Source organism: Amblyomma mixtum, chromosome 1, assembly GCF_055824585.1.
Source record: "Amblyomma mixtum isolate Tamu chromosome 1, ASM5582458v1, whole genome shotgun sequence".
Classification (NCBI taxonomy): Eukaryota; Metazoa; Arthropoda; class Arachnida; order Ixodida; family Ixodidae; genus Amblyomma; species Amblyomma mixtum.
In genome coordinates this window covers 253,071,171-253,097,720 of record NC_143012.1, presented here as the reverse complement: position 1 = coordinate 253,097,720, position 26,550 = coordinate 253,071,171, and the positions used below count along the sequence as shown (strand labels likewise).

At 44.3% G+C, this 26,550-nt stretch overlaps 1 protein-coding gene across 7 annotated transcripts in view; it reads right to left on the bottom strand.

Annotated features, from left to right (window-relative positions):
- The window catches only part of LOC149371484 (adenylate cyclase type 8-like), a 427,973-nt gene that overhangs the window by 36,033 nt on the left and 365,390 nt on the right, over window positions 1-26,550 (bottom strand). For all 7 annotated transcript variants that reach the window (XM_089565713.1, XM_089565712.1, XM_089565714.1 and 4 more), the window contains exons 7-8: window positions 21,363-21,474; window positions 14,673-14,800 (exon numbers count right to left, since the gene is read on the bottom strand). In XM_089565713.1, the coding sequence (XP_089421839.1) occupies window positions 14,673-14,800; window positions 21,363-21,474 (240 nt within the window). The remainder of the gene's footprint in view (window positions 1-14,672; window positions 14,801-21,362; window positions 21,475-26,550) is intronic.

The following is a 26,550-nucleotide window of genomic DNA, read 5'->3' as shown; positions in this document are numbered from 1 at the left end:
CATCAGTTCTTATTAGCATGCAAAGCTTTTCAATGGTATTAAACGTTACACAAAATTTACTCTATGCTGCTTAAATCCTGACACCCAGTGGGAACTCAGCAGGCTAATCCTGAAGCTTTTGCTTGCTACGTTCTCAGTGCTATGTCTGTGCTATGCGTGTCTTTTGCCTCTGAGAACACACCCGCTCCGCAGCTCGCAGCGCTAGATTAGGGCTAGCCCTTCGCGTGACCTCCTGGATTTTTGCGTCCTGGGGCTCCGCGCCGTAAGACCCATCTTCGGCCACGCCGAGAAGAGAGGAACTCACACAGTGAGCTAACCTCCTCTCGTAGCTTCGAGAATACCATGTCCTCTCCCGCATAGAAATTTCCACCGACACATCTGACCGGCATGAGACTATATATGGAGGAGCAAGTTACAAAACCCGTGCGCCGACTCCACGCTGAGTCCACCGCAGAGCGCTGGCAGCCTTATCTCTGGGGCACCACGAATTTAATACGAGATTTGCGTGTATCCCCAGTAGACGCACTCTCAGAAACAGCTTTAGCTGCAAGACAGTTTGTAGTCGTGAAATATAAAATGCATAAAGCAAGTGGAGCTTACATAGATATTGCAAATGGTTGTTGCGGAAGAAAAGTACCGATAAATAACAACAGCCAATTAGTTTCACTAACGGTGTTCCTTTTTTGGAGTCTTGTATGTGGATACGATTAAGAAAAAAATATTACAAAAGAAACTAACTGCTGCAGTTAGGGGACGTTCTTTGTTGTTGTTCTTCCACAGTTCACGCCTACCTTGCTCTAATCTAGGGTGCTATGTTTTCACGAAGTAACCAATCGCATGCAATGCGCACTGTGCTGTAACTTGACTATGAACATTCTCCGTGTTAAGTGCTGTACACATATCTTGTTTTTTTTATTTAACACGCATGAATAGATTGGAAGAAATCCCTCACCGCTAAGGTTTTATCAGTGCGTCTCATCGATTCAGCTGAACAGCATGTTCCTCGTACAACCGCCATTTTCTCCCCAATTTTTTCATTCGAAGGCAGCTCTCATAGCCACTCCAATAACTTCTCTGAGTCAGCAGATGCTGTTGTGTCAGGCTTGCTTTTTATTCTTCTTGTATTCATGCACACAGTAGTGCGTCGAAACGAGCACCATTGCCAAAGACCAGAACGTGGCAGATGTTCACAACTATCCGCAACACAGAATGCTGCACCTTGTTATTTTCCTTTTCAGGTTTTATATAGAACCATCAGCCTAGTCGCGCAGGCCCACACCCGTTGCCAAAGCCAAAACAAGCTTTAAGGAAACGCTGAATATCGTGAGTGACCAGCCGAAAACACGTAATACATTCGTATAGCGTTCGCAAGTTACGACCACCCTTCCTACAGGACAATAGCAAGGAGGAAGAATGAGTCTTGGAACATTTAATTGACAAGCAGGGATCTAATGGTTAGCACGTATGGCGCAGTACCAATATAGAGAATGGGGCCGAAAACTCTCCCTTCGAAAAGGTTGTGTATATTGTTAGCAGATTTTTTTCTTTGTGCACACAGCTGCGTAACCAGCGCGTTGTCTGCAACGAAGATATTTTCTTATATGTATGGCATCCTAACACTTTATCAAAGCAGACATTTGGGCTAGTTGGTGTGAATCCATGGTGGAAAAAAGAAACCGCGCGAACTAAGACAGAAAACACAGAAAAGAGGGGAGACACTACAAGCGCTGACTCGCAACTAAGGTTTATTAGAAAGAACAGAACAGAATATATACAATAACCACCCACAACTGCGTACGTCATAACAGATTACGTGCAAGGCGTGCAAGATGATCTAAACAGGAGCAGCGCGCGTGTGCACCCGGTTATTTAAGTGTCTAAATTCCAACTCGCGAGACAACCTTCCCGCACACTGCTGGGTTTGCAAATGCACACCCCTTTTCCCGAAAACTAACGTGCTTTTTTTTTCCACCAAGATAAGGTGACCCGGGAGCTGATGGAAGCGTTCTTTATCCGAAAAAACGGCAAACGGTGCGTGAGTGATCCTTCAGTGGCCTTGTCAGATTTGGAATTTAGGTACTTAAATAACCGGGTGCACACGCGCGCTGCTCCTGTTTAGATCATCTTGCACGCCTTGCACGCAATCTGTTATGACGTACGCAGTCGTGGGTTGTTATTGTATATATTCTGTTCTGTTCTTACTAATAAACCTTAGTTGCGAGTCAGCGCTTGTAGTGTCTCCCCTCTTTTCTGTGTTTTCTGTCTTAGTTTGGGCTGTTTTTTTTTTCCACCATGAATCCTAACACTTATTCGCCATATTTTATGTTAACCGCAAAACCTGCTTGTGAACAGTCATCCAGCATTGCAGAAAATGAATCCTCTGGCTGTTAACAAAACAGCGCTGCTTATTCAGCTCAGATACGGATTGGAGGAACAAAATGGCGCTGTCAAAGAGGACTCAAGAGGAATAAACAAAATCATAGCTGCGACCTCTTCATTGTGATAGCATGGAGAAACCACCGGAAAAAGAAACCAAAAGGTAATACAGGATAGCTTTGTTACGGTATGCGGGGTTCAACCTCCGTGAGATGCACATTGTAATAGGATATGCCGTAGCAAAGAGCTCCGATTACTTTCGATCGCCTGGAGTTCTTTAACATGCATCGACATTGCATAGCCCAGTGGAATTTTTACATTCTCCACCATCGAAATGTAGCCGCCGCTGTCGCTCCCACAAAACTGCAATCTTGGACCCAGCAGCAGAATGCCACGGGTACCAAGCCAGTGCGGTGGGTATAAGGGAGGAAAGCACGTTAGTTATAGCTGCAGGCGCCTGGTACCCACTAGGACATAATCGCACCGTGCCAAAATTTTACGAAATTTTGCAAACATTTTTTTATTTTTCGAAGCGGCGCCTCTTGCTGGCTGAAATAAAATCTGTTCTTTTTTTTCGTAACTGGTTAGGAAAGTTTAACTGTCAAGGAAAGTGACATCTCACGAATAAAGGCTGAAAGTAACGCTGCTCTTAATAGGCTAAAAGGACAATTGCCCCCTCCTAAAAAAACATAAACATGGTATGCTGTACACTCTTTCGCCTTTCATATGTTTGTCCCGCTTTATATCTCTTCAAACTCTAACTAGAGACAAGAGTGTAAACAAATGCGAAGCCAAATACAAGACACAATCCCGCAAAAAAAATGAACAGACGAAGTACTTCGTTCCACCAAATGAGCTGAGAGCTCGAAAAATAACTCTAACCCAATCGCCGGCCCACACAACTCAAGGTCGGCCCCGTTAGCTTCCCGGCGGGCTGTGGCAGGCACGAAGCTCGCGTCATTCCTATGCAGCAGCAGCAAAATGGGAACAACAGAGGAGAAAAGCAAAACCAAAGGCGTCTCGATTCGTCGCCCACCCGCCCGACCGCCTCACCCGGAGCGCCAACCGAGCAGGCAAAGTAAGGGAAACAGCGGATGAGGCGTGGCAACGGCGGACAAAATGAAAGCGAAGAATAATAGGAAAATCGATGCCGGGCCTAGATTAGGTCAGGGCTCGGGCGATCAGACGGGCCGGACGTCCGGATCTCACGCGCGACACTTGGTCCCATGGGGAGGCGAGGGTGGGCTCTGCAATGAACGGGCCGACGTTTGTTCCGCTTCGAAGGGTCCGGGCAACAGTTCGATTTCGTGGGTGCCAAATATCGGCCGTTCCTAGCTGTCTATCGACGCACTTTTTTTTAGTTTTTTTTTATTAAACACAAACCGCCTCCTTTTCTTTTCTATTTTTTTTTTTGGCTCAAAGAGAATTTGTGACTTTTTCTGTCGCCTGTCGCTGTGTAGCTCAGCTGCGTAGTCTCCCACGAAATTAGCGCAAATACCGATTTCATTCAGTACTTTCTGAGTTTTGAGATTAACCGTCGAGGCTATGCAGCTAAAAAACGTTATTAAAAAGTCTTAGCCGTACCGTACGGGAAACACGGTAACTAGGCAACTGCGACCGTATGGCAAATATGGCTGGGCATCCCTGGAAACGGTAGCAACGACAACGCGTTAGCGCATTTGTCGTACGGCTCTCCGGCAACGCTAAAACTGTCCTTTGCCTTGCGAAACGTTCCTTGTGCTAGTTACCATAATTTAGAGCTTTTCTGTGTGACTCACAAAAGGCTCAATGTGGATTCTGTATGCCATCGCAGTGAATAAAAGAAATCATAGAAGCTGTCTGCGGGATGTACAGACACCACGTATGTCCACCGCGGAATACACACTCATTCACTAGGACGTGATTTGCATTATGCGAAAACACGTGGAAATTTCAGGGATAGCATAAGGTAACCATGCGAAAACACTGTAATACGCACGCCTTTGCGTAAGGTTTTGCATCATAGAGACTGCTTCTTCTTTATTTTCGTATCCACGGCACAAACCGAACATTCGAAATGGTTTTTCCCCGACTGGGCGCTATGTTTCTTCGAGACAGCAGGCGGAAAAATTCGGGAAACAAAATTCGGAGACATATTGTTGCATAGATGATGAGCAAACTTCGCGCACATAGTTTGCCTCTGTCCTCAAGCCCATGCGTGGTCCTGAAGATAGCGTCAAGCCAGCTAGATGCCAGACCCCCTTCGATAGTTGACGTGCGTGCTCGGGAGCCTCACCGCGACATGGTCGCAAAGTCATTCGGATAAATTTTAAGTATTTTAAATGAGTAAGTTTTAGAGTCCGCACGGAGGAAGGAATTATTTTAGCAGAGGCTGTTACGTCGCAGTTTTTGAATGTGGGCGTGAAAGCTTCCTACCAATACCCCACTCGCTAGTTGGCCGCCATCTCAGCACGCGTGCGCATGCGCCGCAGAAAATGATGCGGACGACGCCGCTGCGTCCAACGTTACTATTCTCTGCGCGACCGGCCAAAGACTCTCAGTAGTAATTGTGAAAACAAGTTATTTCCGGCACCTTCATTGTCATGGAGCTCAGATAGCGGGGGCCTCCTCTGAGCTTTCCTTCCTCTATAAGAGTCGATTTATGAACTAGATGCTAATGGATGTGAATTTTGTATATGTTTTGTACGTGGCTCCCCTTCTTTTCTTGCCATTTTCTGTTTTTCTTTTTGCGCAGGGTAGGCAGTCATACATAGCTACAATTAACATACGTGCACTTCCGCTTTCGTTCTCTCCATTTATAAAAAAAAAAACATTAAGGAAGTAGGCAGGTTATTCTCGTTACAGCGTTTATTTAGTTTCCAAGGTATCACCCCCCCCCCCCCCCCCCCCCCGCTTTTTGTTATTTTGCGGCAAGCACATATTTTTCTTTTTTTGGCACGTTTTTACAGCTATAAACTTCAGAGGATTTATCTAAGGTAAGCGACGTATGCCTTGCATCGGCGCCAGTATTTAGCACCGGTGTCAACAAACGTGCCAGCGTCGGTGCCAAACCCCGCTGCCATGATTTGTGCCCTCGTCGGGACCGCCATTGGCGTAGTGTGAGTTGCAACCAGAGACTCCGATTTTATCTGCGGCACGAAGAGAATGCTGCTAATGTGCACTCCGGCTACAAAGGAAACGTGGTATGTGGTGTGGGTGTTGTAGACCACGCGTTATTTGTGGAGGGGGGGGGGGGCACGGTGGTTAAGTGCGGTAAAGCTGTCAATGTCACTTCTCCACAGGTGAGGGCGATAAGCGTGCTTTTCTTCGTTTTGATTTTCTTTCGGGCCCGCACGCCGATCGAGTTATTTTGCCACTGAGTGCCTCAAAATCATGGTGCGCAGCCAGTAAGGAAGTCATTTAAGATGGGTGTTCACTACGTAGATGAAGTTTACTTGTCACTTGTTATCCAAACCAAAGTGGTGCTGAGACCCACAGAAGTATGATGTAATGTTCTAAAGAGTAATTTGAAGAGGGCGACAGAGGTAAAAAATCTGAAGTGGTTTCTGTCAACAGTGCTGTAACCTATCACAGCAGCAGCCGTTACATGTTGAGGGGTTATTTTAGAAAAACTATTCTAGAGTCAAAGTTTTAAAATTCCACATGGGTAAATCTTTGTAGCGGAAACCATCGTTTCTTCTTCTTGCTGAATATGTTAATGATAGCTTACGTTACCCCCATTTTCTGCTGCCCTGAATTCCATTTGATCGCATTATGCTGCAGGACAGGCTAAGAAAACAAGAAATTGTATTCACTTAATTTGCTTGAAAACTGAACGTGAATACGTACGTGTACGACACGCGATGTCACATTTGCCTAGCGGTGCATTGTAGTTTTCTCATTTCCGGCTTTACAAGTCGGTTAGAAAGTCTCAACGTTGCACCTTTTCTCACAATCTCCTAATCTGCAGCACACCAACTGCTCCAGGAACGTCTGAGCCCAATATTTTGTCTTCCTTGCCACTCTAACTCCGATGGTAGAGCCGGAAACTGCCGCGTCGCGCCCAATACCCTGCCTAACTGCTCAACATAGGCTCGCGCAGCTTTGCCAGGACACCCGCACGTCTGCGCAAGCAAAAACGGCGATGTCCATTGTTCTGCCTCCACAAAAGCCGCCTCACTACGCGCAAACAGCAGCGAACCCAGCCCGCACCAATTAGGGCTCGCCAAGTTCAACGGCGCGTAACGATTCGGCAGCCGTGACCTTGGAGATAAGCGCTGGCTCCGCAGGCGACGCGTTACAAATCCTGGGACCGCTGTGCTACGGGCGCTGGGCTATCTCTGAAGATTGCCAGCTCTGCAAGGATTACGACCTCCCCCTGCTCCGAGTGTTATTCCTTTGCTTTTACATATCCTATTATACGCTCCGCTTCTCGCTCTTTCCATGGCGAGCAGGAACTCGGCGTGAGCGTTAACGTCTCGCGCATGGTTGCACAACTTTCATTGGCATATCATGGCTCCTTTCCTCTATATATAGTGCGGATGGCAGCCGGCGCTCGTGAAGAATTGCCGGAAGTCACCTACTACATGACGTAACTTGAAGTAGCATGTTTTGTTTTGCTGTTGCAGGAATTAAAATGCATTTATTAAGTTTTAACTATATATTTGGACTTTGCAACCTAGCGAGTGCGACGACAAATAAGCTAGAGGTTCATTTGATCCATGTATGGGTATCTGAGTTAGAACAAAGACATATCTGATGTGAGCCAAACAAGCTTTCAAAGGAGAGCAGTGGCTGTGTTGTGCCTACATTTTGGACATAATCGTTTGTAAGCCCCAAAATCACTGTATAAAAGCTGCTCGCGCAGATCAGATAAAAAGCGACATGAAATAGGCGCAGCTACAAACCAGTGTTCGCTAAGTGGAAGACATTCAACGAACATGGTGAAAGATAAAGATGACACTCAGTCCCAATTTCGCGTTGTCTGCGGAAACGAGGCTCAGCCCTGCAGAGAGGTGTGGTCTGGAAATTTGACCGTCTACTGCAAAAGAGCGTATTTCTCTCCAATGTCCTGTTCGTTTGAAAAAGTAGACAACCAAGATCGGATTTAATGGACATCGCAATGAATTTCCGAAACTGTTCATTCTGCGCAAGAACGAAAAAGTGACACCTACGGTTCTACCCGTGGTGCCACTCCCTCTCCTGCGGTGTGACCCGACAGACCGCCCACAGCAAGACGTGGAAAAAACTCGCCAAGATGAGGTTCAGGGGCGGTAAAACTATGGCGTACTTTTTTTTTTGTTCTCGCCGCAAGAAAGAGCGCAACCTGAAACTTTTTACATTACCCAACACATCTTAGCACGACGGAACTGCAGCATTTAAAAAGAAAAGGCAGGACAGAAATATAAAATAATACTGTCCACCAATATTCCCACAGTTCATGAACAAGAAGTAAATATTTTGCTTTTATAGGTTTATGTTTGCCTCGCAAAGTAGTGCATCTAATTTAAGTTCCTGTCATTATTATTAACTGTAATGAGCTAAACTTATTCCAGACATGTTTAATTTTCGCTATTAGTCTTATGTGGGAGCCATGGGCCTTGCGGTCAACAGGACTCAAAACATGTTTCTTTTCGAGAAATTTCGTATGCTAAAGAAATACAGACAGAAAGTTTTTAGTTGTTTTTCTTTCATTGAAAAAGGCTTATAGTCCTAGCAACCATGATAATTAGCTTACAACATGAGTGAGAAGCGCGAATAATGAATTACTAACGATTTTATTCCGGCAGTTTCGGTCACGGTCAGTGCCAACTCTGGAGTGCACCGTGACATCAGGATCGACCTGCCAAATTTGATTATCACATTTTGGTGACGTCGTCGTCACCGGCAAGCACTGGTTATTCCTGTGTACAGCCAGTGGGCTCGATGACGTCATAACAATTAGAGTAACTGCACCTTAAAATCACACCACTCGGGCGAGAATGTCGAATGGCTGCTCATACAGCATTCAAAACGTGAGTAAAATATGTTCCACTACACGCTTGCCGCTGAAATTTGCTACAACGTATCTCCTTACGCTCATGAAACAAAGCATATTGCTTGTTTGCGTTCCAAATTTTCTATCTGTACTTCTTTCAAACGAGCCAGGGAGTATTGCGATTATGCATGATTTCAGAACTTAAAAAAGGAGTACCAGTACTAGACATCTGTACTCATAGCGGCTATGCGAACACTCAATAATCGTACACTGCTATACTGGTTAAGTGCGCGCTGATCCGCATTTCACAGCATAGAGACGCAGTTCGTGTAAGCCGTTCTCTTTCGAGCATCTTGCGGCAAGACTGTCATTTGCATAACATTTTATTGCAGTATACAAACTCCCCCCTTTCCAATGTAAATCTGTCAGTAATAATAATTGTTGTTCCTTGTACTGCGTGAGTTTAGTGATGCAGGAAATGACATTCCGAACGGATTTCACCGACGAAGATAATATTTGCATCAGTGGAAGCACTGACACCTCTCCTTCCGCTCGGGAGAATATTCTCACTGTAGTTTTCAAGCATTTTCTACCACAACTCCTCTCATGAGTGTCACTTACTCCGTCGTTAATTTCTACATTGAATTTGCATGTTTGAGCACTCGAAAAGTCTAGGTAGAGAGTGCGTGGTCACATTTTCGAAGTTCTCTACAAGCTTCAAAATCTTGCACACGTCGTTTCGTAAGATATCAAGCATGCCCTCTGAAACTCAAGTTCCCATCTCGAAGTCCCCTCTCCGGCAGTAATCAGCTTTTTCCAAAGCGTCGCGCCACCCATTTATTTTTTGCATCCTTCTCACTGCTCTTAAATAGTTAGCTTACATCAGCTTGTAAGTTTCCAACAGCCCTTTTTCCCGCTCCGGAAAATTGTAGTCTTTCTGTGAATTGTGACCTGAAAATCTTACATATCTATATTGCGCATAAATGTATCCTACCCACACCTGTTTCTTCTTCTGCGGTAATTGGCTCCACGATTAGAATAATCACCTAAGTAGCACAATTACTCATTTGGACCTGGTTATAACGCATGCGCTCCGGGATTCGTGCGCAATGCACTAATTCCCAAAATAAACCACCGCGAACTCATGAACTCATTTTAGTGCGCTTTTTCTTTAATTTTAGTTCTTTGTGCAATTTTTCAGACCCGCGCACATCTACCCGTGCTTTATTTCCTTCACGCATTTACAATTGTGCGTTCAATCTGCACAACTTCGTAGTACAAAAGGTAGCAATGGAGATTACGAATATATGGAACCCACAGAGTGCGACAGGTTTATTTCTATGCTTTCATCTCGTTTTCGGCACTAGTATGCGAAAAATTATAAGGAGTCACAGACTTCTCAAGGCCGCCATTCACGCCGGGACTTCCATTACAAAATTAGATGTTACAACTCAAGTTTCTGTGCGTTGCTAAAGGTACTGTTCGCATCGATACTTTAATGAAGGGGGGGGGGGGGTATTCCACGTCACATTTCTTTCGCATGCGTGGCGGTTCATGGTCAATTGTGGGAGCGAATAACGCTAGTACAGCCTTGAATCGATATAACCTACGTCAGCCGAGTACAGCTTGGCAATGCACGTATGAAAAATTCAGATAACTCTGTTAAATATACTAACTTACTTTGGTGCGAATACCAGATATCCATGGTTTTCAAATCTTATCTTTCGTTACTAGTGCAACGTTCTGTTTCCCACACAGGGTGAGCTTTGGGTCCAATCTAGCAACACGCGCGGCTAGTTTGTCCGAACAAGAACGAAATCACGATTGTAGATGTCTACAGTGCCCACAAATCTTCCGCGATGATGGCGCAGATCACCAAAAATGCCCTTCGCCACGTCCAAATACAACGCAGTTTGGAGGTACAGTCAGTTTGATTCCAACGACCACCATGTTCCCGCCACGTCGTTTCCTTCGTCCAGCGCATTCCTGCCGTTGAGGGCGCAGGTTCGAGCAATAGGCAGCTTCCTCCCCAGACTTGCATCTGCCGTCCTGATGTCGCCGCTATCGGACATCAAGTGGAGATGTAGACTAAGCCAAGACATTCTCCTGAAGGCCGCCGCCTCAGCCTGAGCCACCTTTCAGGGCTCGATACTGAAGAGCCCACCTAATACCTAACGGTCGTCGAAGTCGGGGCGATGCCGCTCTTTATTTATAAACCCCTGATTGTAAGGGCTTCCATCAGGCCATGTGGGCTCTCCCAGGCATGTGGCACGCAAATTACGCCTTTACTATCACCACTACCACTACTATCACTATACTATCACCATCTACCACAGAGGCCACGTGCAGTAGTGACCCATCAAAAGCCGCGCTACAACAATTCTTCTGGTGCACAGATGTCGACGTTGGTTCCAGCCAGACTGTACAAGATTCCGGCCTCTAAGGGTGTCAATTGTTAATCCAGCACATGTTTTAGATATCGATAGCGTCTGCGCTCCTGCCTTTTTCTAAACCCTCCTGCCTGCCCGTACAATTTTTCCATTACAAAAATCTGTTGATGAGTATAGACGCTATGGCAAGTTGTTAACCTAGATGATGAAGCCCCAAGGGTGCTCAAAAAACATGTTAATCAATGGAAAAAGTCAAATGTAGTCCTCATAGCTTGTGGAGCAGGCGGACTAATCAGTTGCGAACAGAAATATTTCGAGCGTGTACTTCTGTACCGCGCTTTTATTCACGGGGGTACTGTTTCAGTTACATACAGCTAGCCTATTAAGAATTTCAGCCTTCTTAACCATACTGAAAGTTTTTTGAGATATGGAAAGCAAATAATTGTCTAAACACACTGAATTACTACGGATGCCAATAAAAATCATTTGCAATACAAAAACATTGCGGAGTGCGACAAACCCTTACTTGACGCCATTAGTTCATGTTTGTCACAGCGCTGCCTCACCTTTTGTGTCAGTTGGATTTAAAACCTTCTCTTCTGGAAAGGAACCATATGTTACGATTGGAAAAATGGCCTCTAATATCTTCGGCCTGTGAGGCTGCTGCAAGCTCGAGTCGTGTAACGTTAGCCTCACTCTGTCAAGGAATTTTGAAATCTCTGCTTTCGGGGCAAATAACTGACACAGAAGACGAAGACTAGAACCTATCTTGAATAGCTGGTATATCTATTGCCAATTTTGTGTTCTTTGAATAGCCGCCGACATAAAGGACGACTTCAGGTAACGAAGCCCTACATGAATAAGAAACCCTTGATTAAGTCATAGCTATTCAGTGTTCGTAAGAAAAAGGCAATCATTTAACAACAACACACATCTCTAATTGGTAATGCCGGGACAAAGGAGACATTGTGTTTTAACAAAAGTACCTGTTGATTCAACAACTTTTTGCCACTGTATCCTCGTGCGCTTTTATAGTTCCTCTAACTTGTTTATACACTGTACAACAAATATAGAGCTTCCGCGGTGCTAATCCGGGCTCGACGCGAACGTATGTTATACATAAAGTGCATCCGCTCAAGACCATTACCTTTTCTATTCATGTGTAACTATTCAAAAACAGCACACTCACAGGCCTTCAGATCGCACACTCACCGACGGTTCCAGACTTTTAGAGACTTCTTTGAAAGGAAGATTGCCTTCAGAGATAATTTCATGGCCACTTAACCGAAAGAAAACATGACCCTGATCTTAGGCGAGCTCAGACTCATGACGAGTTCAAACTATCGAAGCGTTTAGAGTAAAAAGCTATTCTCCTCTTAGCTTTCTTTTTTTTACTGCAGACCAGGAAGTATTCCTAGATTGTTCCGACATGTGCCTACGTGCACAGCTTCAGCATTATGACTGCTTGAATGACGGGCACCATTGTCCCAGATTTTAATTCCTACGCTCACATTGAGCACCCGAGCTCCAACAAAGGATTCTTTCTGAAGACACGTGGCAAAGCAGGCACACTGCCCAGAACCTGATACACGCGCTGCAGTGTCATTAGGCGCTTCATGATCCATGCTACTTTTATCGGCGAAAGTTCTGGCGGCCCCCGCAAAAGGCTTTGGGCAAAAGAGGACCGTGCATGTAAGGGTTCTATCTTAAGGGCTCCCACAGTTTATGCTTGTATCTGCCTAAAGTCATCTCTGGTTGTTGTCAGTCCGCGGAAATGCTCTTTTCCTAGCGAGGCGCTCTTCCTTAAGCGGGATGCGGCAAAAATAAATGAGACAGTTTACTGCCTTGACCATGGGATTTCCGGACTCAATACGTACGCTCCAGTTACCTTAATCCCTCAAGATGACATCCGAGGCTCATTTCGCTCGAAATACGATGTCGGCTCTACCTTAGCTTCAGCTTTCGGCTTAAACTAGACGTAAAAAGGAGCCCATAAACTAGAAAAAAAAACAAGTCAGAAAGAAATTCTAAAGGACTTCCGTGAAGCTACCGTGGGCTGAAATCATATCCTGTGAGTGCTCCCTTTGGGACTGTCGTCAGTGGTTTTTGGCGCAACAAAATAAAGCCTCTTTTGCTGTCATTCCGGTCATTACTGCAGGCTTCCGGACAAAAACCAAGTTTATCTTAATGAGCGAAGAGTGTAAAGTATTTTTTCCTTTTTAGCCCTACTCAGTTTGCAGGTATTTCTGCACACCGCATTCCAATCACCTCATATTAAGGCGAAAGCCTTTAATGCCTCATACTGTCGTTAGCAGACGCGTCGGCAGGAATGTCGACAGACGCGTCGGCAGGAATGTCGACAGACGCGTCGGCAGGAATGTCGAAAGACGCGTCGGCAGATTTGTCCGCCTTTCGGCGTCACTGCTTCAAAAGAAACTGCGCCGAGGGTGGGAATCGAACCAGGGCCTTTGGCATTTGAAGAGGAGACGCTACCACTCCGCCACGAAGGCTCAAGGTTCCAGCATGAATAAAGGCGCATCTAGTGAATGCATAGGTTTCATAAATAAAATAAAAGGAATAAAGTCAAGAAAAGGAAAATAAAAATAAGAAAATAAGCAAAAATAAAAACAATAAAATAGGATATGAAAATAAAAAACAGTAGAAACAAGATAGGAGCAAAAATAAAAAGAATATGAAAAATAAAAAGTAAATAAAAACAAACTGTGCGCCAGGAAACGCTTTCGCCTTGCAGCATTTTAGAGAGCCAAAGTGCCCCCTGAATTTTGCTGAACCTGGTTGAGAGCAACTATGCGCGGCTTGAGGTCTGTAACGTTTGGTGCGTTCGCGACACTGGATAGGAAGCAATAACACCCTGCCACCTTGACAGGCGGCAGTCAATGCTTGATCGCGAGAGTTTGCTCACACAATGAACACTGCGGTATTTTCTGAACAGCTATTCACTCGTTTGGTCGTTATTACATCACTGCATTTTACATCACGGAATATATTATTGCGTGTTGCACCGGTTTATGTGGAAAATTGATCGCAAAGTTTAGAACTCCTTACATACAGTCGGGCACAAAAGTCTGTGGACCACGTGTTCCTCAAACGAAGCCGATAGCTCTGCTATTATTAGAAGTGCCTGGAGACCACACTTGTGGAGGTGAAAACGAAAAATTTATTTCTCCATTTTCACAAGTGTGGCCTCCGACCGACAGCTAATAGTAGAGCTATAGGCTTCGTTTAATGAACCCGTGGTCCACAGACTTTCGTCTCCGATTGTACCTAGACATGCTATGCTTGACGACTACAGCTAATTTACAGGAAGACATGCCGAAATGATTTAAATACGCCCCAAATAAAAAACAAATCATGAAACTCGAAGCGAAACGTGGAGACGCCGCATTTCTTCCACAGTAGAATGCTATCACACCTCTTCAAGCACTTTTCTTTTTGTTGCGCAAGCAACACTACGCTCGTCACCGAGCCATTTCGCGGAGGCGAGGAAAGGCCATACTGCGCATGCACGAGGATTAGTGACGTCACACAGCGCACAGCTGGCGCGCCGCCACCGTCGCTGCGCGGGTGACTCAGAGGTGCCGCCGCCGCACTCGCCAGTTGCGCATGCGCAGTAGCGGCGCATAGCTAGCGTGCCGGGGTCGCCGCCACCGCCGCGCGCTCTCCATCGCCTCTCTCTCTCTCCTCGTTGCTTTCGCAATTTTCCACGTTTAAACAGATCTCAACTACTGCCATTTTTTTTTTCTATCCTCACTGCACTTGTGAAAAGATGATGAAGGTTGAGCTGAGGTAATGCTTCAAGCGTTCATTACGTGCCGCGGGGAAATAAATCAGCGAAGGTGCGGTAGGAATCGTTGGATTTGTGCCACAAATAAAAAAGGAAAAGATGAACCGCAATCTAATTCATCGATGGCAGACCAGCAGCAGCTTACTTGATTACTTGTATCATGTGCAATCCCATCTCGACGCAGCAGTGCGCGTGGTCAGGCCGAACATGCGGAAGACCGCTGACGCAGTAGTAGCAGTCGCCGAGAAGCTTAATCCGCAGGCAGTGGTTCTCCTGGGGGAAAAGAAAAATATGACGCGTTGCAAGCTTCGGCATATAGAGTTCAGGGAGTCCAAAGAACCCAGCGATTGATTAAGCGCATAGAGAGAATTATTAATGGTTTGCTTGCTTTATTAGATATCGGTCATTGGTTAGACAAATCTTCGCGCCACATCCGGTAGGCAGCTCGCCCCTTGCCTTTCAGCAGCACGAAAATGAAGTTATGATAACCTTTTTTAGAAGGAAAGTTTGGTGTACTTCATGAGCATGAACGCTGGTCAACAAAATTTCAAGTTCCGTATAGCCAAACTTTTAAATGTAGAGGATGGCCAAGTTCCCTTTATTCTAGTAAATAGAAAGTACATGTTTAATTAATAGTAACGGGAATAACAAAACAATGCATGGACTTAACTATGGAGAAGAAGGCCATTGGTATTTGAAGCATTTATTTCATGATTTCTAAGTCATGGCACTATATTTTATAGGCTGCTAATCATAGCTTAATAATTATTTTAAACCATTAATAACAGCCGGCTATCCAGAACGAGTTACACTCAGTTAAGAGAGAAAATTGGCAAAGCAGGGCAGACAGGGGGTTGTGAGACGGTGCTGGCGCTAGAATAAATAGCGCAGTTGTGTGTTCTGAGGCCCTGCTCCTATCTTACACACCTCTGCAGACCAGGACACCCCACCTCCTCATCGTTTGCCCGCAAAGCGATGTCTATCCACACTCATCACCCTCTTAGGACAGTTACTTGGTTAAGCAGGTTGCCGGATCCATCTGAGGACTGTGAGCTATGCATATGCGTCACGAAGAACTGTCATGATCTGGCTACCACAAAGATTCAGGGGCAGTTCCATCACTCTCGTCAATAACGAGACTACCTGACTCCCAGCCTTCTTGATTAAACAAGCGCAACAGTTCAAGTATGTGACTAAAAAGTTTTTAAAAGCAAACTTGCACTTGCGTTTATGCCTGACAGTTCCGTCGTTTAACACGCGCTACTTATTTAATGGCAATAGGATTATCTTGTTCAAGAAGCGGTCTAAGCCCTACTATAAGTTTGTGTGTGCTTATGTCGCCAAAACCAAAACCAGTAATATATTAGTAGAAAATAATGTTCGCCGAAACAAAGCTAGAACAGCGTTCTGAAGTAAGCACCGAAAGATAGCGCGCAATTTTCGAAACCAAAAACCGAGTGCTCTAGCCCCAAGATATCTTTGTGGCGGTTTGTGTCCCCAAAACACAAAACAGTAATCAATTAATAGAAAATATTATTTGCCGAAACAAAGCAAAAACTGCATTGAGAAATCAACAACAAAATATATTCCGCCGAATTTTCCAAAAGCCAAAACCCATAACTCTCACCACTGGATATCGTTGTGGCGTGCGTTCATAACACCAAAACGAAAAGCAGTAATTCATTAGTAGAAAATATTGTTCGCCGAAACAAAGAAAAAAGTGCATTCGGAAATAAACCATGAAACATACCGCTGAATTTTCAACAATAAAAAACGACAACTATAAACAGGCGATATCGTTGTGGCGTATGTTTCTATCTCCAAAATAAAAAGCAGCAATTCATTAGCGGCAAATATTATTCGCCGAAACGAAACGAAACCTTCATTTAGTTATAATCACCTAGATATACCGCCCAATTTTCAAAAATAAAAACCGAGAACTGTAGCTCCTAGACTTCATTGTGGCAGTATTTTTATGACCAAAACAAAAAGCAGTATTTTTGTTTTTAGAAAAGAACATTGGCCCAAAACAAACTGAAAACAACATTACAAAATAAATGCCGAAACATACCACCGATTTTTCAAAAATAAAGTCCTACAACTCTAACCCAAAGAAATCATTGCGGCTTGTTTATAAGGGAAACTGACCGTTTCGGTTGAAAACGAACTTCGAAAATTGAATTCGGCGTGCTTTTATTGGTGTTCTTCAGTGTAAGCCTGCAGGTCCCAACCCAAACTATAACCGAACCGCACATCGAAATATTTGCTTTCAGCGGCTGGCTTTCTTTGAAAACCATTTATCCACTATATTTCATCTGGGTCACAGCAATGCTGACAATAATTGTAGGAAAACGTATACTGCTCATCTGTTGACAAGGGCGTCACTTCAACTCACGCCCTGCTAAGACGGCCAGTGCATTAATCGGAACACCAACATAAGCACGAGAACGTGCGTTATAACGTGCACGGATGTTTCGGTTTTTGTCAGGTGTTTAGAAACGAGGTTATTTGCAAAACTGGAACTAAGAACACGTTTTGGTTCGTCAGATTAAGTGCGTAATTGTTAGCTGCGTACTAATAAACTCACGAATGTAACTCCAGTAGAATCGATGCAGATGCTTTATCAACATGGTCAATATATGACCAGCTGGTCCCAATAATAGCGGTTGCTTTTAATATTATTTTGTTGCAGCGTGAAAGTTGAGAACCAGAAAGCAAAGTAGGACGCCGGATGGAAGATGAGAGCATCCACTTTGAAATGGGGTGGTGGTAGTTGCCACCATGCTTGGTTCTTGTTGTATTTATTTTACGGTGTTACAGATCGGTCTATAAATTGGTCATTCTTTTTAATATTTAATTAAAGCTACAATACTAACTTTAAGTCACCGCTCTGCTGCTTTTAAGCCACCAATCTTCCTGACCAACGAGCTTTTTGCTTACTTCCACCGCGGATTAATTCACATGGCACTTGTTAAGCCCTAGGACCTCAGCGAGAGTGAGTGTTGCTGCATAACTTGTTACTTTGTTGCTTTATTATTTATGGGGGTTTAACGATCTAGAGTGACTCAGGTTATGAGGGACGCCGTTGTGAAGGGCTCCAGAAATTTCGACCTTCTGGTGCTCTTTAACATGCACTGACACTGCACAGTACACGGGTCTCAAGAACATCGCCTCCATTGAAATTCGACCGCTGCGATGGGGGTCCAACCCGCGTTTTTTTGGTCGAGCGCAATAACCACTGATCCTCCGCTGCGATTTTGGCGGCGGCTGCTTCTTAAGTTGTTACTAGATTTTTATGCGAAGCATATTACTAGAGGTACACTACAGCCCTTCGCCGTGGTTACGCGCCGTGCACACCACGTGACACATGACGTCACGACAGAGGAAGATGAGGGTCCACCTCGCGCCGTCGCTGTGGTTGCACGCCGTGCAGACCACGTGGTACAGTGACGACACACCACCTGACATACCATGTGACACATGACGTCACTACAGATCGCCGTCACGCGCTGGGAGAGAGAGAACGATGGCATCGCCCAGACACCGGAATGTCCTCGAGCGGCATTCCCGCGCATTTCGAACGCGCGTTCACACTCGGTGTAGGTGAAACGCTCGCTCCACCGGGCAGGCGGACGCGGCTTCCGTGGCAATCCAGGCGCCCACCCAACGCGCGTCTCGGGGTTAGTCGGCGTTCCGCTGTAGCCATGCCGTTGTCTTCCCCCACGACGAAGGCTTCTAGTGGTTGTATTAAAATGATCAAGTATTCAAACAAGGAAAGCCATGTATTAACAAGCCTAGCCATCAATATGTTTCGCATCTGACCAGGGTTAACCAAGTTGAGCCTCAGCCATTTTTTTTTTCTGAGTCGTCTTGATGTATGTAAATCATTTTATGTTGTTTGGTTATTCTTCATGAGTGATCGCCTACTGCCTTGCGGTTATGAATTAAAATTGAAAATTGAAAGCTTCCCGTGATGCATAATGAAACCAACCTCAAGTTCAATACATGGCTTTGACCTTTCATGGTTGAGGTTTTAAAGGCCATATGTTGAGTCCTACAGATGGTAAATGAATTGAAACGTAACGGTCAGTGCTCCTTAAATTATGCAAAATAAGTTTCGCCTGGCATACAAGCGCGAGCCGTTTTAGTTCCCTCAACCAGGAGTAAACTACCTCTGCTCTGCTCAACCTGGCCGCCGATTCATTCCTTCATTATTCAATGTGACGAACTGAAGCCTTTATTGGATGTTCGGGGGTGCACAGCAGATAGATGTCCGAATAGCACAAACATACGCAAGAAATGTTTGTAAAATTTCTCAATAATATTTTCATCACAGTAAGAATGACACATGGAATGCGTTGAACGTGCTATTTATATTATATTTTTGAAGCACTGGAATCCTTCCCACACAATACTCAATGCCACAATAATGAGATAGGCCCCAGCTTCCATTAATCAGCTCGTTTAAATGTCTCACCGGAGGGCCTATTGTTTGGGCAAAAATTCATTAAAGGCAACCCTTTCATTTCAGCTTGCGCAACTGAAGAACGCTTCATAAAGCTTTCTTCATTACACCCATTTAATCATCCGAGAACACCTGCAGGAATCTAGGCAAAGAAAGCATGACAGACAGCTCAAAATGGGCTTTTACAAGAATCTTCATTAGCGGCCGGTTTTGCGCGCCGGTGTTTGAAAGAGAATAAAAGCACAATCCATTTCAGATTCCGGAATTTTCAACTCACGATCCTCTGTCTTCCCATAAAAAAGAACAAGATGTTTCTACCTCGAGTTTTAAGCCTTATTTTGAGGGAAGCCGGTGTCCTTTGTTACTAAGCCGCTAAGTTTCAAAAAGAGTTCGTTGTTTGTATGTTGCTACATGTTCGCGACACTTAATCTGCTACAGAATGGCGCATCTTGAACTGTCCTAAGTTTGAAACTATCTTGCAAACAAAGCATACCGGGGCCAAGAACTACGCTCGCAAGTATGACATCGCGGCTACCTTCGGCTTGTATCGCTTTCATATATGTTATATCCTCGGTAAGAGACACATACAAGCTCAAAGAAAACAGCGGACCTACACAATTCAAGCCCGGTTGCTCGGCAGTTTCGTCACATTGAAAAAAAAAAAAGAGATGACGACGTCATTATAAATCAAATGAAGACTTGTTGAGGACAAAGCCTGGTAACGTCAGCTTTGTCCTCAGTACGTCGTCGTCTGAAGTTTAATACGAAACTTTTCAAACTTCTATGTAACAAAGGCTTTTTGTCGCTAAGCATTATGATAGGGTGGCAGTGTTGCGCCCGCCATTCGCAAAAATTACGCATTCAGGGAAGGTTTTAAATAAAGCTTCCAGTTTTCGCCACTAATTTCTTTATTGCATGAAAATCATTGAGTATGCGAGCATTCTTTTCACATCTTTCCAGAAGAGGGCTGAAAAAAGTTTTTTTTTTCATTGTTGAATTAAACCCTTGTTGAACCTTAAAGAAATGATGCAATCGATTTTTGTTTCGTACCTTATTTTTTTCTCCATGATTTGAAGGCGGCACTAAAGTAATCATCTGCAATAGCTGTCTCTTTCAACAACCCCTTTAATATAATTTTTCATACCGCAGGATTCAACGCGTACTTTAATGAACTTGTTCATATCCTTGAAGAAAAGCGATCCTAAGATATGCGCCACCGAACGAGAGCAGCGAAAAGCTAGTAAGCGTTAGGGCTTTGACACATGTCGGCTGATAAAGCATTTTTTTCTTTGCGTCGCACCCAAGGGAAGCTCGTAATTCCTGCCTTTTTGGGCTCTGCAGCCTTTGTTTTACGCAGATATTTCCGCGTAGAGTCTTTACTTCTCTTTGGTTTCCAGTTTTGTTTTACAGGTACAGTGCTTTACCTTTTGCGTCGCTTGAACGCCCCTGGAAATTCTTTTCGCACAAAGTCGCCGTTGTCCTTCACTTCAATGAACAATTATTTGCTTCGAGTGCTAAGTGCTTCTAGTGCTTAGCCGCGAGACAGGGTGTAGCCATAGCAAAAATTTAGAGATGCTAAGGACTACTCAGTGCGGATACAACTCGGGATTAAGAGACACCATTATCAGGTATTTCATTATGAGAGCTGCCAACTAAAAGTTAAATAACTAAAAAGCAAGCATTCGAGCGCGTCATTCATTGAGCCGCATCATCATAAGATGAGAAGTTTGACCCGAGACATTGTAGGGTCTTTATGGCATCATCCCTTAGAAGAAAACTTTTAGACAGTCTACAGAGTGTCTATAGACCTCTGTCTATAAAGTCTACAGACTGTCTATAGACAAATCCCTAGAGAACAGTCTATAGGCAATACAAATGCCATAGACAGTCTATAGACAATCTATAGGCTTATGGCCATACACTTTTGGTACACTTTTATCTACAGACTGTCTATAGACTATGAATAGACAAAGAGCAATATCTATAGGAAGTGAATAGAGTGGATAAGAAATCTACAGACTGTCTATAGACCATTTTTATAAAGCGCACTTACTGCCATTCTACTGCTCTTACCGTGTCTTCAGAACGAACACTGTAACGAACAATGCAAGCGAATGGGAACTCCCCATTTTCGCGCTGTCAACACTAGCCCCATCTTTGGCATTTAGATTTCGAGACGTTGCGGGAAAACTTGCAAAGCCCATTCTGCCATGAGGCGAGACCAAAAAGCTGTAATTACTTTCTTTATTTGCATGAAAGGTCGTTGCGCAATGTCAAAACAGGAAATGTCAGTGAGATAGCAGTAACAACATTACTCGCAGCCTTATAACCATGCAACAACGATAATCAAAAAACAAAATCCGCACTTACGCTTGCCAGCCGGTCAAAACGAGCGAAGAGGTCGTTCAGAACCTTCACCAGTTCCTGAGCCGAGCACCTCGAAGCCAGAGCTGTGAACCCTTGAATATCGGCGAAGAGGATGCTAGCCCGATCAGAGAGAAAAGAGAAACATAGTAATGAAAAATGAGCTGAATTATATTTACTTCTATTGATGACGCATTCTAAAGAGCACGTCTTGGAGGAACAGCAGTTTCTTCATCGGAATAAAAGCTGAATAAATTCGTCGGGTTCCACGCAAGAGCCCGACTAGCGTCATTTCGGATCACAGTAGAAAATTATTTCAGCGATTGGAAAAACCCAGCAGAGCGTTATTGTTGATTGTGCGTTGCTCTTTTATTCTGCGCCAATAATATATAATTGCTTTCTTATGGCGAATTTTCCATAGCTGCCGGCAGTTCGTACCTTTTGTACGAGTGTTTACAGATAACCCAATCAAAACTAAATCAATCTGAATCAAAACTGTTTTCCTTGTGCGTACACCTTGGTGTCTCTGAGTCACATATATACCCGCACAAAACATGGCGGTAGTGCCTGGAATGTATATACTTGCCTCTGTCTGTCTCATCGTCGGTAGCGTCTAGTAGCAGCTCGTCATATATCAAGAAGAAAACTATTTCCAGCTGAAGTCATTGTCTTAACTGTTAATAGATTTCTGAGTGCTGCGAATGCACAGAAAGTTTCAGTGGAAAACGTTCAAAAGAGGAGATAAAGTACCATTATGTATTTTGCATACCGTTAGCTTTATGGTGAAGATATTCCCGGCGACCTGAGCAAGGCCGGCGAAATTTAAGCTTTTCTGGGAAAACGCATGTCCTTTCAAGCTCCAGCGCCAGGCAACGTTTCCGACCGGGCTGATCAAATTCTCTGTCCAAGTTTGAACAGCCGCCGTTGATAACAGGATGCTCGAGTAGTTGGAGTGCAGCGCTCTTACGGTGTTTGATGCGCTACCTTCGGTGTGCGGAAACATGCTTTAAAGTACTGTTCTGTTTTCCTTCCGAAGCGTGTTTGCATGTCAACACAAGGAGCAATATTTTGCACTTGAATATCCGGCACGGATACAGACGCACTCATAATGTATGGGGAAAGCCCAAGTTTTGTGAGGCCGTAATAGCAGCGACCACTTGTGTATACGTGTGTGCTTGTGTGGGCATGTGCATCCTTTCTTTTCCTTAGTCTGCTGAACGTAGAAAACAAAGGATAGATTTGTAATCTCATGTAATGGCAATGGACAAAAAAAGTACAATGATAACGACAAAAAAAAACTGCATCGACGGCACGAAAAGCGGAGAAAACACTCTAGACAATCGCTAAGCGATTCTAAGCAGACGAGAAGGAAAGGTCAGTCATTGATCCAAGCAAAGTACCATAAGGAAAAAAAAAGCTTTTTTTTTCTCTAGAAAACACTACTCAAATGCTCAATCAGCCAGACCAACAGGACGGTGAACACCGAGCATGGCTCGCAAAAGCCAACCACTTAAGTGTAATCTTATACAGAAACGAAAAACGTTTAGGTTTCTGTCCAATAACTCTTTCACTTTTATTTTTTTCGTATAAGGCTCTCTCAGTGCTAGTACACACAGCCTGGCCCTCCTATCTCCAACTATGAACACTTGGAAAGTTTCGGGTGGGTATTCGCGTTCCGAAAGAGCGTACTATACATGCACGCAGAAACGCTGGAATTCCTAGACGAACATGAGCGGTGATCAGCTAAATGCATACAACTCCAGCTCTCCTCTACCGTGGCCCTCGTTACAGTCATGATGTGGAGTTTATGCATGCAATGCTATGTGGCCATTTCCGCGTCAGGCAGACCTGCCGTTCTAGCCGGAGGGGGAAAGAGATGTACCCCGCGAACTTGGGCGCACTGGCTCGGGAGAATGCGCGGGCGTATAGATGATCGCCTCCGATCGGGTCTGCGCGCTCGAGCATTCCGCGGGGTCTGGAGTGTTCCGCTGTTTCGAAACGCAAAGTAGGAGAGAAACAGACACGCGGTCCGGTCGTTCACGAAATGCGATAACTTAGTAAGCGCGCTTCCACATCCGATATGCGAGCAGGAAGTCAACTATAAATAAAAAACGCAGCCTTCGCGCACATATGCAAACTTGTCGTGCTCACCTTTTTTCTTGCACATTACAACTCACTGCCTCCAAAAACCGCATACTCACCTTGACGGTCCAAATTTTTTTTTAGATATTTCTACAACTGTTATATTTCTCACCTCTTCCGAATTTTTAATGTTTTTCGTTTTTCTTCATGTCATTAAATAATCAGCATACCTTCCCACAAATGTTTGATTTTGTATATGTATATCATGAAAAGGTACACCAATAGCATTTGTAAAATTTCTTTTCATTACATAGTTTGCCAGTCTGCTGTACGTCATACATTTTTTTTCTTTGTGGTCAAGCTGTCTTAGAGAGAAATGGTTGTGTAAATTTTTTAGCAGTGTAACTACATCAGGAAGAAAAAACCCGTTCTTAAATCCCTAACACCCAGGTCATGAACGTAAAAGGCAGGTTGAGGCTAGAGTTGCCCAACTCATAGGCTATCTGGGCCACCAAGAGCTTTCATACGCGTTACGTTTGCTCCAGAAATAGAATTCCCCAAATCCCTCGTTAAGGAGTCGTTGAGTGGGAGGAGCAGTTTTCCCAACGCTTGAAAACCATAACTCTTCACGCCTGCGCCATTCGCAACGTACCATAAGCGTCAACCCAAAGTGCGATTAGGATCACACGAAAAAAAAAAATATATTAGCAGCTGGAAAACAAGATTAGAAAAATTACCAAGCTGCTGTCTTCGCGCTATCAGAAAGTGAATGGAATGCACTAATAGGCAGTCAGCCTCAAGTGAAATCTTTTTGTTATTTGTTCCCCTTGTTGTAACTGTCTTTTTCGAATTTCATTCGACGCTGACAGTTACTCGTGTTAATCAGAAAGTTCCAATCACAGTGACCCTGCTTCTAGGCTTGCCCCTAGGCTGCAGTGCAATTGCCTTAAATGCGCCCCTTTGCTGCCAATACTCTCGCTGCCTAAAGACCAGGAAACACTTCGGCGTTAAAAGGTGTGTCATAAACGCAATGGAACACACATAAACACAAAAATCTCGTTACAGCTTATTCAAGAGAGCAGGTAGAGACTTGTAATAAAGAAAGAAAGCGTAAAGAACAACGCTTTCTTTTACACTGCTGGAGCGTGCAGCAAACGGGAATGTTTTTCTTTTATTATAAATCGGTGAGGGTGTCCTCCCGCTACAACAAAAGTAACGATAAAAAAGAGATCTCCTTTTTCCGGCAATAACGCGTTATTACAATGTGCCTGGAGGCAAAATGAACAGACGATGTAAAAGAAGTAATTGCATGTCCATCCATTAGCATTCACCTGCATTAGCAGCTCTACCAATAGTTCAGATGTTTTATTATTTGCTTGAATATTAACGTCTAGCACTCACCGTGCTTGCATGTCAAGTTTCTTTTCCTTCATTTTGAAAAGGGGCAATAAAGCGGTGGGGAATTTCGCTGTCTGAGTGCCTCACATTTATGCAAGAGTAATGGTGCCTTACTTTAAATTGTGAATAATGTAAGCCTTCCGGGCACATTCGCGATAGCAAAGCTCTGTCCTCGTCTTTGAGAAGTTTGCTTTCACTGCCGCCGCTCGCACAGATACGAAAGCCAGGCTCCTCGTTTCTTACTTCACTTGCACTCTCGCAACAACATTACTCTTAAGGTCAACCTTCAGCCACCAGAGATCGTGCCGTTGTAACCATTGTTCCAGCGCTCTTCGTTTTTCAAGCCGAAGAGGCACGCTAAAACAATCTTAAACCAGCTCACTGATATTTTATTCCTAACATATTTTCTTTTAGGCCCACCTCATTCGGAAATCTTAACGTTCTTGGCTCACTTTCGAGAATAACTTAAATATATAGGCAAGTATAGCGAGCACGCGATGAAGAGTACAGAACAAATCTACAGCAAGTTCTGCCTTCCTCGGAGAATTACATCGTCAGAGAATCAAACCGAATGCTTTTCAAGGAGCACCACAGCACTATGCACTGGCACAATGACACGCATTCAGTTGTGGAACAAATGAGCCTTTTATTCAGCGTGCTTTTTCTAGACAACGGGCAAAACGACCCTGCCATCCTGACACCATTTTCCGAAAAGTGCGTGCAAATAACCTGAAGATTTGTCACGACTTGTGGCTGTGGTGTCAGATCATAACCCATCTGAAATGAAGGAATTTCGCCATTTTGCGCACCGCTATTTCCTTAAATCGTGAACGCAAATTTCTCATTCACTTTGTTCTTCTCGTTTCAGTGATTTTGTGAGTTTTTGCATCTTCAGCTTATCGTCTACCTTTGAATGTCGAAGAATAAAAAACACAAAGGCGATATCGAAGATGCCGCCACTATGCGGTCATGTAGCACTTAAGGGCAGGGTGTCTGCACTGTACTTCCCTTTTGACGACTTAACTATTCTTTATTAGGACAGTTGTTCATTCTCCTCATCTTCCACACCCGTTCAGTTCTTTAACAGTACGACGCAAGCATCAGCGCTCCATGACACAGCGGAACGGCAAAATTGGCTGTAAAACGCAACAAATTTCCACACACGTGCGTATTCTTCCTCATTATGACGCCTCGTTTCGTCCCACAGCGTAGTACAGCCATTTGTTTGATGAACACATGATACGATTTAAGAATTGGCCTGATACACACGTGGCCTCCTGAAGCTCCGCGCGGGAAGTGTGCCTTTAACTGCTACTCACTTCCCCCACTCATCAATCGAGGTAAGGCCACTGGAACTTTGATAAACACTCCCCATGTTCTAGTCGCTTATACTTATTTTGTTTTGGTTTTAATTCCTTAGTGGTTCATGTCCCCTCCTCATTTATCCGCACAGGATAACCATGTGCCAAAGCAATCATTTGAGACCGGTATTCCGTCATTCGTTTGGCATGCGTATACATAACGGCTAATCTCATACGCGTTAACAGAGTCCGGAAGACAAATATTTTCAAAGCTTCAATATATTGAGCAAACATCAGGGTTGTTCTCGGGATCCAAGGCACAGCCATCCAGAGCCGAGATTTTTAATCCCTGTTCCTCGTATTCGCAAATCGCGAAATATCGGAATACGAGGAATAGCTGTATCAGAATCCGG